The sequence below is a fragment of the Archocentrus centrarchus genome, chromosome 15 (assembly GCF_007364275.1).
Source record: "Archocentrus centrarchus isolate MPI-CPG fArcCen1 chromosome 15, fArcCen1, whole genome shotgun sequence".
Classification (NCBI taxonomy): Eukaryota; Metazoa; Chordata; class Actinopteri; order Cichliformes; family Cichlidae; genus Archocentrus; species Archocentrus centrarchus.
Genome location: NC_044360.1, coordinates 13,955,306 through 13,968,833, shown reverse-complemented (window position 1 = coordinate 13,968,833; position 13,528 = coordinate 13,955,306). Strand labels below are relative to the sequence as shown.

Genomic DNA, 13,528 nt, shown 5'->3' with positions numbered 1-13,528 from the left:
TTGAAGAAATGGCAGAACACAGCTGTTTGTGACGCTATGATGAAGAGGCAGGATTTACACAGGCAGGACAAAATGGTGGAAAGGTGTTAATGACTAAACTATATTTAACAATTTAAGTGCAACATAAAGAACATAGTGCAAAAACAAATGGAAAGACGGCAGCTCCATGATCCAGATTCGATTTTGCTGCAGAGAAAGTCGCATTTTCGATTGTAATTATTTCAATATGGCATTTGATAGAAATGGGACATGAAATTGTGTCAGATTGATCAGCAGGGAAAAGTGCATTTTATGTTAACTTACACATTTAGAAATTTAAAGAAAGAATGAAAGCATTATTTTGCTTTCATTACATTCATTAATGATGATAATGATGGATAAGGTCTCCTTTTAGCAATCCTTTTGATAAATCCCAGAATCCTTTCTGACCTGTGCTCATTTTCTTTAAAAAGTGACATCTTTTGTATGTTTGCTGCCCCTTTGCTTTACATAAAAGGAATAATTGATTATTACTCTCCTGCCAAGACTTTGCATGTTTCTTTCATTTTTTACTTTTTTTTCCGATCCACACAACAGTTTTTTTTTTTTTTCTCACCATATACTGCTTATTTCTGCCAATTTTATCCTGCATATTCCTAGTGCTCATACATTAGCATTTTCTTTGAGTAAGGCCAGCTTTGTACTGAGAATATCGTACTTTGGGCAAACACAGCATTCTCACAGTGACTCCAGGATGATGGTATTTATGGCAAAACAAAAAAGGAGAAGAAGCCTGGAAGTTACAAAGGAAGGAGACGTGACTTTCAAGTTTTTCAATACCCTGCAGATTTTCTCTCTTTTTTTTTTGTGCATTAAATCTCCAGACTTAATTTTAATGTATTCATTTACTTACCTCCTCCATAATGCTGTAATACCAACATTTTACTTTTGATTCCTTAATTATTATTGGTTTAAAAAAAAAAAAAACAGTTTTATTCACATTGATAGCATAAATGAAACTACACGATCTCATCCTTAACTGATCATAACATATCTTCGTAACCCTAAGTGTTGTCTTCCATGGACTCTTTTTTTTCACATTTGTGTAGTTTAGGTGTGGTAGCCTCACTTTTTATGGGATAGCATAGATTTATATCCACATAAAAGTGAATTATTATAGGACAGATGTTTGCATTGACAGTGAATACCCTAACATCTTGCTCATCTCATCATTCTTACAATCCAAGCCTAACAGACACAAAGACTCAGCTCAACAACATTACAGTTAAAAGGATACTGTAATGATGCTCACACATATTGACTTTCAAGGGCACAGAAGACAATCAGTGGAAAAAGTGGAACTGTTGAAATTTGATCTATGATTCAGTCAGTGAGTCATAGAGGCGACTAAAAAGTCGGATGAAACTAGTGACTGACTGCATACCTGGCCAGCCTCCAGTTTTGCAGTAGTGGATGAGACAATTCACCAGAAGCTCAATGAGGCAGATGAGGAGAAGCTGTGCACCAAGCTATCAAGAACATGATCTATGAAGAGGAGGACGCTCTCTGCAGAAATGGGGAAGCTGAAAATATGGATTGTCATGAACTGTGAAGCTTCTCCTCGCGGTTGCTCAAAGCAGAGAAGCAGAGCATAGAGCACTCAGAAATTCAATACTACAGACAGAAGAAGATTTTGAGTACCCAGAAGCAGGCTATTCAGCTTAACCATGATAAAATAATTATAAACCATGATAAATGCCTGAACTCCTGAAAAGCTCAAGGACTGGGAGATGTATTAGGAGGCTCTCTGCTACTAATTTGCGTTTTCATGTGAACAAAAACTTTTGAGAATTGTCCTGGATGCTGTAGGGCTCTTCATTGTCCTGACCTTAACAAGGTAGAAGCAGGGAAAGAAAAATAATGTGGTTTACACTTCCAGCTTTGGCAAAAGCTTTCTGCCTCTAGATTTTTCCTTTATACAACAAATATAACAGTGTCCTTCCTGTATTATTCTTCTTCTGTGTAACATTAAAACAGCTGGATAAAGTAAAAACACACCAGAACAGATGTTTTCAAGGTCGTGTGATGTTGAATCCTATCCCAGAGTATCATGGACAAGACCTAGGACAGTTTGACAGCCTCACAGGGGAAACAGAATGACAAGCACTTTCACACCTGCAGGCAAATTTTTTTTTTTTCTTTCCAGATTCACCTTGCTAGTCTTTGGACTGTGCGAGGAAACTAGAGCACCTGAATGAAGCCATTCAAACACAAGGACAACAGATAAACTGAATATCAAAGGTTCAACGTTAAACTAGCACATCATTTATTTAGAAAAATTTGGTTGGACCCACGCAGCCTAATCCTTCAATAAATGGAGAAAATCGCTCTGTTTTTCTGATTTTTCCACATCATTTGAAGTTAAAGGCTCAGTTGATGGGGACTCACAACACCTGATTATTTACCTGATGACCAAAATTGCAGTCTGAATTTCCACATGTGCGCCATAAAAAGATTCATTATGAACTACAGCAAGCTTGTTTTTAAAAAAGGTATTTTAGTGTGGCTGAAACTGAAACTAATACACAGTTGATTAACCTGTACTGTGTGGGCATATACGTTTTGACCAATTTATACACATGTCATCAGCCAGTGACCTGAAATCTTTGCAAAAATGCACATTAACAAAAAAAAAAACCAAAAAACTTTAGCCACCATTTTTTCCATCCTTATTGTAGAGTCCAAAATCTTTATTCCCATTACCTCTTACAAGGGCTGATGATTTTTCTTTCAGCACACCTAAGATGTTTTCTCCATTCTGCAAAACAGAAAGAGAATAGACAGTCCTCCCCCAGAAAATTACACTTTAAGTGTGTTGACTATTTGAGGTAGGGTGGAATTCATCACCCTTATAACCTACAAAAAGAAATTTTCTAATATTAGTTTAGTGTTGTGAAAGGGTCTATTTTAAAGCAAATCCTGACAATTAGATGAGAGTCTTAGTCCAGTGTCCCAGTCTCATGCCAGGAATGCATATGACTTGGGCTATGACGGCTGAAACAACAGATTGAACACAATCGCTTGCTTGGAGGACTTGTTGGAAGAGAACCAGCGCACTGATAAAGATGCAGGCAGAGAATAAGAGGCAGCTTGTTGAAGCTGCACACACCTCGTTTGTTCAAACTTCAAATAAGCAAAGTCTGATGCAAATATACCACACACTAACCACCTGTGGATATTTAAGCCATTCTAATTCCTGCTGTAAAACATGTTGTGCCTTGGCTCCACTCAAAGGCCCAATGATGAATTTGAGCTTATTGAAATTATCTAATGCAGGTAAATCATTTAAAGTAATTTAATGCAACACTACAGTTCAGCATGAAGCAAACATTCAAGTATATCTCAGTTTATTACAATTCCTTTATCTTAATGGAGTGCTTGAAGGTTGCTAATTAATTGCTACAGTTAAATTGTTCAACTCTAATGAAAGCACCCTTGGTATTGAAATGTTAAATTTGACAGACAACGACCACATGAATTAGCAGCATGGACTGAGCACTCCTTTTGATTTTGCCTGTTTTTTTTTGTGTGTTGATTGAAAAGCTGAAATGAGGCTGCAGCTTCGTTTGTGAGCTGTGATAATTGGACAAATGATAAACAACTGGTAACATCCATCAACTGGGCTTCAGGAGCAAACGAGAGGCAAAGCATTTGCCTGAGCCGGACAGAAAAACTAAATAACAGGATGTGTCAACAATGAGTTTGGACCATCTGCAACACAGACTGTACAAACTGAGTGAATTTCTTTAGGTGTAATACTTAACCGGGTTCCAGAGTTTTTGAGCAAATAAAACAAGTCATTGTTTGTCATTATTTCATGTATGACAAACTTGAAAACAAATGTGTGACAACAAACCACAGGAGATGTTTCGTGTCCAGATATGAACACTACAGGCATATATGGACCCCTAAACAGTTCTTCTTTCTTTGTATCAGAGAGCCAATAAAACAAACGTGTTTTTCCTAAGACAGGGCTGTTTAGGCCTGTGATGTGTGATACTAAATGTCTTCTTGTTTCCAGGGAATCTGATTAAAGCCCTTATGACTAAACTGTAAGTGTTAATAGATTAAGCAAAGATGTTTAATTAGGACAAGGCAACTCGGTTCATTTTGAAATAGATTACTGCTTTAAATAGATGTGTAAAAAGTAGACCAGCTGGAAAATCTGCACGTTTTCTTAGTGACCACCTGGCCTGCACTTACACACACAGAAAAAGAGAGAAAGAAGGGGAGAGGGTGTGGCAAGTTGCAGAAGTGGGAAAACATACACATTCACACACACACACACTCTCTCACACACACAGACACACACACACACACACACACACATTAGACTGTGAGTAGGCGAGGTGAGATTCTGCATAAGGGGAAAATTTGTTGAAGCAGAAAGTTCATCATGCAACTGTGAAGATGATAGTGCCAAATCCTGGTGAAAATGACTTAATACAATAACAGGCTTAGGAGTATAACTAACTCATGCTGTTAATTTAAAAACACACAAACATACACAACAACACTTCAGCTTCCTTATTATCATTGTATGGCCTGATGATCCTTAGTACCCCAGGGTACTGCCCCTTTTATACTCTAACTATACAGCATTTTGGGTAATAAGCTTATTCACTTTCCTGCCAAGAGGTAGAAGACTGTACGCTGTGAGGCTTACAGCTTAGCATAATGGATGCAAACCGGAGGGAAACAACTAAGAAATAATTCGAGCCGCACTATAAACCACAGAAGTTTCTGCTTTTGTTGACAAGATGTAATATAGTTTATCAGTATCATTTAGAGGCGCTGATAGGTAAATATTACCTTTTGGATGAACAAGAGAACCTATTTCCCCCTGCTTCCAGGCTTAATGCAAAACTCGGCTAACCACCAGCTGGCTCTGGCTTCATAACTAGTGTTCATGTACACAGAGAAAGGCTCCTTATCAGAACTATGAGCAAGAAAGCAAATAGGTGTAACTGTCCTAACGTCAAAGTAGAGCAATACTTAAAAAAAGCAGCTATTAAATGTATTCAAATTGTAAATTTCCACAGCTATGCTGATGACACAGAATTATATATACAAAAGAAATGTACTGTCCAAAACCCCTGGCTCTCTGCTTCCCCATTTCAAGCCCAAGCAATAGACATTAGAGAGAGTGCACTGGACTTTGATCATATCATAACATGACACTACAAAATCAGCATTCTCACAGCTCAGAAATATTGCCACATCAAAAACCCAGTTTGTGCTTAATTCTGAGCAGACTAGACTCGTCTGTGTACTTCAGTGGTCTTACTGATAATTAGATTAGTCTACTGCAAATCATACAAAGTCTGGTGCTTTTGCTATTTACCAGAACAAGAAGAAAAGACCACTGAGTGATTCTGGTTTTAGCTGAACTTGGCAGTGCTCCATATATACTTTACAGATATTAGATGTCTTAGCTTGTATATAAGGTTCTATGGTGTTTCACTAGTTTCCATCTATAAGGCTCCCTATTGTTTTAAGTGCATTTACATTCACTCACATCCTCCACTGTATGTTGTTTGAAGTTCAGAACCACAATCAGACGTAAGAAAATTGGATCTGTCCCAACTGTAGAATGCACGCCCCTTTGGATATCAGGGAATTAACCCCACTGAGCAGTTCAAGCTTTCTGCTGTCTTTCAACCTGTAATCCATCCGTCTCCAGGTGCTCGTTTTTAAACATATCAATGTATTATGATGTTATTTCGTGCTTCATTTATCCCTAATTTGTATTTTTTTCTAAAAGACTTCAGGTTCAGGTTCTTTGTATGATTGTACTTATATTACTTATTAATTATTATACTATTATGACTTTTTTTTTTTTTACTTTCCCTGAGCAGAGCAGATATAAGCGTTTGGAGGCGAATGATAGGTTTATTGAGTCCATCTTTGCGTGAAAAAAACATATGCATGTAGAGAACTGCCAAAAAGGGGGAAAGGAAAATGAGCGTATGTGTTAGTATGTGAGTGACTAAATAGGAGAAACACGGACAAAAGAGCAAAAGGGCATAATTCCCCTTAAACTCTGTATGCAGAACATTTTTTTTCTTTACCATATCTGCCAAGTCAGCCGATCAATAAACAACAGCATGAATAGGGTGTGTGTGCACGTGTATGGGCGCGTGCGAGAGAGAGAGCGAGAGCGAAAGAGAGAGAGGGAGAGAGAGAGAGGGAGGGGTGCAAGGCAGAGACTGATATCTTTAAATTCTGCAAGCTCTCAGTTTGAATCTTTCATCTCGTTATTCGTGGTCGAAATTAAAGCTCTGGATGACTCTTACTGCCATATAAGACCTGTGGCTGAATGATGACCACACTGCGTCAAAATGAGGTCCGTGCGTAAATCTGGAGCACATTAACTACTTACGCTACTGTTTTGTCCGGACCAGTGCACCATCGCCTGGTTATGAGCCGTATCCCCGATGAGTGCAAATGTCGAACTTGTGAGGTGAAACTCTTCTTGGTCCGAAACCGAAGCATCCTCCCCGCCCTCAGGTCTGAATCCGGACCAAGTCTCTGCGCTTCTCGCACTACGTCTCCAACCTGTCACATTCCTGTCCTCGTTTTCCGTCACATCACCAATTTTATTTTCTCCATCAGCTGTGTTATTCTCGGTTACATTACTGGGAAAGGGGATAGACGCGCGTGGAAACACTTCGGTTTGGGAAAGTTTTTGGTTACTGCTTAAGGCCCCCTTATGCAGACAACTTGTGATATTTTTCCCCAACCGTGGCTGCACTTTGGACGAACTTTCTTTGCTCGCGGTCAGTTCCGCATCGTTATGCTTTTCGTCCGCGCGTGAGGTTGGTGACCCCTCCGTAAATCCAAGAAACTCTTCAGCTGGTGCCTCTCCAAAATTTGCCAAATCCAGTGCCGAGAGTTCCCGGGGAAATGCTGCGATGAGCGGCAGATGGCAAGAAGGAATGCACCTTACCTCCGCTTTTGTTCCACCCAGGATGGAAGTTATGGTGAAGAGCCAAATCCACTCAGAGAAAACGATAAAAAGGCAGTGACCGAGGCGCGTCTCCATTCTACGATGATTCCGACTTCAGGCGCGTTAAAAACATATCATTTTTAGTCTTGAGCACGTTTCTGTCATCACCTGGTAAAGTGGTTGAATGTACTGTAGGGAGGTGCAGCAGCGCGCGGACAAGTGCTCCCAAGTACTGATGCAAACGATGCATCAGAGGAGGAGCTGGAGGCTGAATCCTGCACGAGAGGGGAGCGGGGCCGATACCCCCGCATCATCATCTCAACCTGGATTAAAAACAAAAAAACAAAAAAAGGAAATTGGGTGTACTCTCACTTAAGTTTGTTTTGATCAACAGTGTGTCAGATACTATGTCACTATAAAACATTTGACTGAATAATCATCTTATATTTTGGTAATTATGCACGGAATTAAAACAGCCTGAAAGGTGATGAGATGTATGGGGTCCCTGAGGGGAAAGTCTGGAAACATTAGTGGGTCTGCCTCTGGTAGTCTTTGTGGGGAAACGTTACTGACAGAGGCTTTATGGAAGATACAATGAGGCTTTGCATTTTCCATTAGCACAGGTCTGGGTAATCAATTAACAAGATTGCCTGTGTTCACTGTCAATTATGTCATGCAGGTAATGTCTCGGCTGTGGCCTGCCTGCAAAATGGGCTGGAAATTGTTTCACTTAGATTTCACTTCTGTATTATCCATTCAGTACAGCTGAATGGAGAAAATGCATATTCCCCCAAATTTCCCCTGCTGTTTTCTGTGGCCTTTTCTCAGGGTTAATGGAGGCTTGAATAACAGAAAATAATGAGAAGAATTCAAAGCAGAGGTGAGTGAGTAATCACTCTTGCGCCATCTCTGATCTCTGCTGTTGAGTATAACTACAGAAGAGTACGCAGGTGTCATGGCAATAATAAGGATCCCATTATTGCCATGCAGTGCATACCGCAAGAATATATTGTTATATTTCTGTATACTTTGGGCTTTGTTCCAGTCAGCTAATGGTGGACCATTAGGAGAACTAGAGTCTGTCCAAACCCCAAGATTAGATTCTATTTCTGGGCAACATTTAGTCAATAGGATGAGGATGCTGTTGACTGGTGAGTGATGCCGAAGAGACTCCCTATATTGAGCTGCGTTCTCCCCATCGCTCTGAGCTGCGACGTGATCCTGTTCCACATACGGGTCAACTGCACAGAGACGTCTTTCATTGCCAGCCATTAGTGATGCAGTGAGCAAGAGCTGTCTCAATCTGTTTCAGTTAGCCCCCACCAGACAAGGGGAAACCAGTCTATAATGCAGATTGATGGCTGACTGAGAATTTCAATCACGGAAAACACTGGCTAAAAACCTCAACTTTCAACTGTAATGAAAACCTCAAGCACAGTCCAACTATTATAATACAGAACACCTTTTTTTTTTTTTTAAGTAGTGTGTGTGTGTGTGTGTGTGTGTGTGTGTGTGTGTGTGAGTGACACTTCTACAAGTTTATACATGCATGTTTCTGTACTTGCTCTGACTTTATCGAGTTCTCATCTGCAATAATAATGTATTGATCACAAAGCCTGACCTATCTCTTAACTCAGTATCACTGGTTTAGCAGATTTGGTAGATTCACTGATTATTTTTTATTATTACTCTTTTTTTTTTTAAATCAGAAAACATGGAAAAGAAGCTGTGACACTATCTTTGACTCTGGAGACATTCTGAAATTACTTGCTTGATCTCAAAAATAGCCCCAAACCCGGGAGGCATTCATATAAATGAAACAAGCAGTTGTGTCATATTTGAAAAGCTCTGACCACAGACTGAATCAGCCAGAGAGGTGCAGATTAATTTTATGTGCGTGAACCAGTAGCCAACTAACCATTTAACCCTGAGCTGAGAGTCCTGTTTTATTTACTCGCTGTTGAAGCCATGGTGGGAGGATGAAGCATAATATATAAAAAGAAAAAGAAAAACCTTGTAAATGTCTTTCAGAAAAAAAATAAATAAATAAACGGAGGCAAGTACAAGCCAACTTTGTGTGAAAGGGAGCAAAATAAAATGCACATTAATAAAACAATATCCATTGGAGAATCTTTCAGACTTGTTCACAGACTTTAAATTTCACTGCAAGGTGACAGATTTCAGGACTGATATCATATAGCACATTTGTGTGCACAACATGGCAGCTGAGTGGAATCATTGTCTTTCGACAGACAAGATTGCTGCTTTGCCGCCTGTCACACTGACTGAATACAAACTGCGTTATGCTCCCTGAGCTCCTGCCTTTATGATGGGAACTTGTGAGCCGGCAGTGTGAGAAGCACACAAAGGAAAGAGGTGACAGCTATCTGTGTTGTTGGATTAGTCTGTGTTTTTAATTAAATATAATTCAGTGGAAGAAGAAGAGAGCACTGTATAGGGCATCTTTGAAATTAGTCTTTTCCATTCTGATAACTGGTTTACTTTCACAACTGTCCTTATTACTCCACTCCTCATAATAGCTAAAAAAAAAAAAAAAAAAAGGGGAAGCAAAGACAGTCAGGGCATTACTCATGCACAAAACATTGTCTCATCCTTCTGCTCAAAGTAAAAGGTAACATCTGGCTTTAGTGCTGCAAAGTGTTGGGTGTAACCAGCAGTATCTGCACATGGCTAAAGTCACGCACAGTTGCCATAGAAAAGAAATCTATTTCTTTTTTTTTTCCATTCAATAAAGCAATGTACATAATGTAAATGTAATCCTCTAAAAATAACAGAGAAGCAGTAAGAAACACTCCTATGAAGATGTGTTGTACAGCAACTCGTGCTTCGTTTTAAGGTGTTCAGGTAGCAATAGTAGAGCTCAATTTAATGATGGACACCTGAGACATCCACTTCAATTAATGCTGAACGCACCTCAGGGGCACCAGGAGAGAAAATCACCTTTTCAAATAATGATTTCAATTACATTATTGAGAGATAAGGTAAAATGCTGAAAGAAGTGGTGAAAGGCTGTAGGCTATATACAATTGATAGCTCAAATCTTTCAGTGAGTCTTTCAAATGTACGAGTCTGCTTTGCTGTCAGTGAAGTGAAGCAGCGTGTGTAAAATGACGTTAACATAAAGTAACAGAAACCTATCACATGATTATTTTGTACGCTGTACTTAAATTTATTTTATGCTCATTTCAGGTAAGGTGGACGCAGCACTAATTAATTGACCTTCGGTTCTTGCATGTGAGGTCTAGACCATTAAAAGCCATTAGTTATTCAGCACAAATTTAGTAATCAGTGAGCTGGATTTCCCTATTATCATGCTTCTTCACCATTATGTTAACCTTCATTCTTCCTAATGTTTTGTTTAACCTTCAGTGAGCAGAATCTGCCTTATTGCAGCTCAGGACAACAACAGCAGCCTAATATTATCACAAAGCTTCATTAATCCGCTCCTGAAAGAGTTCATTCTTCACACAGTTTGAGGAAACACTAAGAAATGAGTGCTTTGAGCTACAGGGCATACATCTTTCCTCATTTTACTCCCGCCAGTGAGCAAAATGCATTGACGTTAAAGCTTAACTACAGTGTGTTTGATCTGACCCCATTATTGGTCCAAAGAAATGTAGCTTAAAGCTACAGTTATGACTGTGAGCAGAATAGTTTAAATAATAATAATAACATAAACAATTATGTAGTTTGAATTACTTTTTCATAAGTGGTTTTGGGTGTAAAGGTAGTCTTACAGTATAAGACAAATGAACTGAGTGAATGCTTAACTGCTTTATCATTGCACTCATTTTTCTTCTGAGAATTTTGCATTAATATTGAATATTTTAACATTAACATTGTGACTAAATTCAAAGTAGAATTGGGAGGATGTGAATAACCACAAAATGTTAAAAGATAACAGAGCTACTTTCAGCCGCTCCTTTATTCACTACAGCAGGTAGTTCCGCGTGTTTGATTTGGCTGATTTTTACACCGGATGTCCTTCCTGATGCAACCCCAAAGTGATTTGTGTGTCCTTCCAGGAAGGAACTGGAAATCTTTTGCTTGTTAGGCAAATGTGTGAACCACTACACTATAGGAGCACTAAATGTTAAAAGATAATGCAGGCCCTAATTAGCATTCGGGAACTGGCAGAGGATGTTAGCGACTGTGTGATATCGAAGGTGCGCCTTATTAACTGCATCAGTTCTTGAATATTGAAAATGTGTTTACACTCATGTCTGACAACATAACCAACCAACGTGCTCAGCAACACCTGGAGCTATTTCTGGATAAGATGTGCTTTAGATACACACTACAGTTCGTTGCTTGTTGTCTGTGTTGACTTTCAGTGTAATCTTTGAAATGTGAACACTGTTTGCCATTACCGATCCATACTGCACGCTGACTATTGCAACCATGATGACAGGGTGTCCTCAAATCAGATCTTCCCCTGGTTGTTTTTGAACAAAACCCAGCCAAAGATCCCATTATGTCCAAGCCTAATATCCTCTTTCAATAGGAAATGGATAAATGGATGGAAATATCTTTTAAATTATGTTTTTGTGGACTTGCATGTTGGAGTTAAAGGCAATGTTAGCGCTGAATAACAGCATTCTCCGAGTAAGTGTATAGCCTTTAACAAATGTCATCTTTATGTGGTACACCACATAAAAAGGTAGGAAAAAGAGATGTGAGCTTCATTTTACGATAACAAATTTGCGCACGTTTGCAGACAATGGCCCCATGTTTTTTGATCTTTAGAAAAAATGGGCTCCATGGAAACTGATGTCTAGATGATTCAATCCACCATTAGATTAACAAATTTGATTCCAGGGGGATGGCTCCAGGTGGTCTGAGGAAGCTGAGGAAGTGGGAAACGTAAAATAAAGCTGAACCTGTAGTTGAGGGCACCCTGGCTGTAAACATTAAAATCTGAGGGAAATATTGAAATGCTGGCACCACAGGTTTGAAGTTCTCCTGGTGTAGCTTGTAATTAAACTTTTAGAAGTATTTCATGGCCACTTCACTTTGTAGTGACAGATGTCTGGGCATCCTGGTGAACATCCCCTCCTTAAAATGTTGTGTCTTTTTTTTTTTTTTTTTTTTTTGGATCACTTTAGAAATGACCACAGCAATTTACAACTGGACAGAAAACTGTGAGAGATTGCCAAATTATTTTTATATACCAGCTGGATAAACATTTGGAAAATGTTCTCGGAGAATGTTTAAAACAGCCATGATCACCATTCTTCAGATGGGTAAATCAAACAATTTTTGCACAGTGGGAGTCACAGTTTTTATCAGCTCTTCATCAGCCTCCAGCTGCAGAACCACAAACTGTGGCACACACTTGTAATTATCAATTATAGATGCTCACATTCAAACTGTTTCCTAGGATTGAAAGGTATATCTATCTATCTATCTATCTATCTATCTATCTATCTATCTATCTATCTATCTATCTATCTATATATATATATATATATATATATATATATATATATATATATATATATATATATATATATATATATATATATATATATATATATGATATTACGTGTAATATACAAATTAACGTATGCATGATTACAGCAGAAAATGCTCTATTTTGGGAAACTGGCTTATGACAACAAGTCCTCTAAATCAACAAAACATTTCCACACTATGTCTATGACCTCTAGAATGACACATGAGCAGTTTTTTTTTTTTTTTTTTTAAATCTGATACCTCTTTTGGCAGGACAATGCCATTTGGTTTGACTTTCTTAGGAGGAGACAACATGTCTCTCTGTTTTTGCCTTTGTATAAACAAACACAAATTATTATAATTATATGTTAAAATATTGGGGGGGGATCACAATATTTAATCAGAGTATTTAATTAGAAATGACTGCTGAAAATGATGTAGAAAGCATTGGGCAAAATTTTCAGGCTCATGTGCTGCATTTTGTCCTATTACACATTTATTAAATGAAAATAAGCGCTGCACATCTGTTTAAACATTACTAACACTGTGTTGGGTAATTGTTTTACAAGGTGGAAAAAATAAATAAAAAAGTTTTACTCAATTTATAAATCTGCATAAGTATATTGCTAGTGCACAAGTTGTATAATCAGAATATAAATTATCTGATGTAAATGTATGCATTATGTAGAATGGCATTTTTCAGAATCATGTACATTATATTACCGGATCCTTGCAGCTGCTGATGACCTTAATTGTTTGCTGGGTAGCTTGATCTATAATAATGTAATTTAGATGCAAAATAATAAATAACTTATTGTTGGAGTACAAAGTAAGTTCCATCCACATCATAAAAAACAGAAAGTACATTAAACCTGTATTCCAGCTTGCAAGCTGGCTAACATGCTAAGCTACACAGCAGTAGGAACAAGTTTTTGCACCCTTCAAGAAATAAGTAGTTTCATGTTAGGTCAAATCAGATTGAGGAAGAATTTGATAGCTATCTGTATTTGTGCATAATATTAGGATTTTTAGCTAGTTATGTTGCTGGCCACTTTGCTACCAGTG

The 13,528-nt window shown here is 38.3% G+C and overlaps 1 protein-coding gene across 1 annotated transcript in view; it reads right to left on the bottom strand.

The window, feature by feature from the left end:
- LOC115793022 (VPS10 domain-containing receptor SorCS1-like) overlaps window positions 1-7,096 on the bottom strand; it is a 54,490-nt gene extending 47,394 nt beyond the window's left edge. The window contains exon 1 of the mRNA XM_030747723.1: window positions 6,422-7,096. Coding sequence (XP_030603583.1) covers window positions 6,422-7,084 — 663 coding nt within the window. The 5' untranslated portion in view covers window positions 7,085-7,096. The remainder of the gene's footprint in view (window positions 1-6,421) is intronic.
- Between the last annotated feature and the right edge of the window lie 6,432 nt (window positions 7,097-13,528).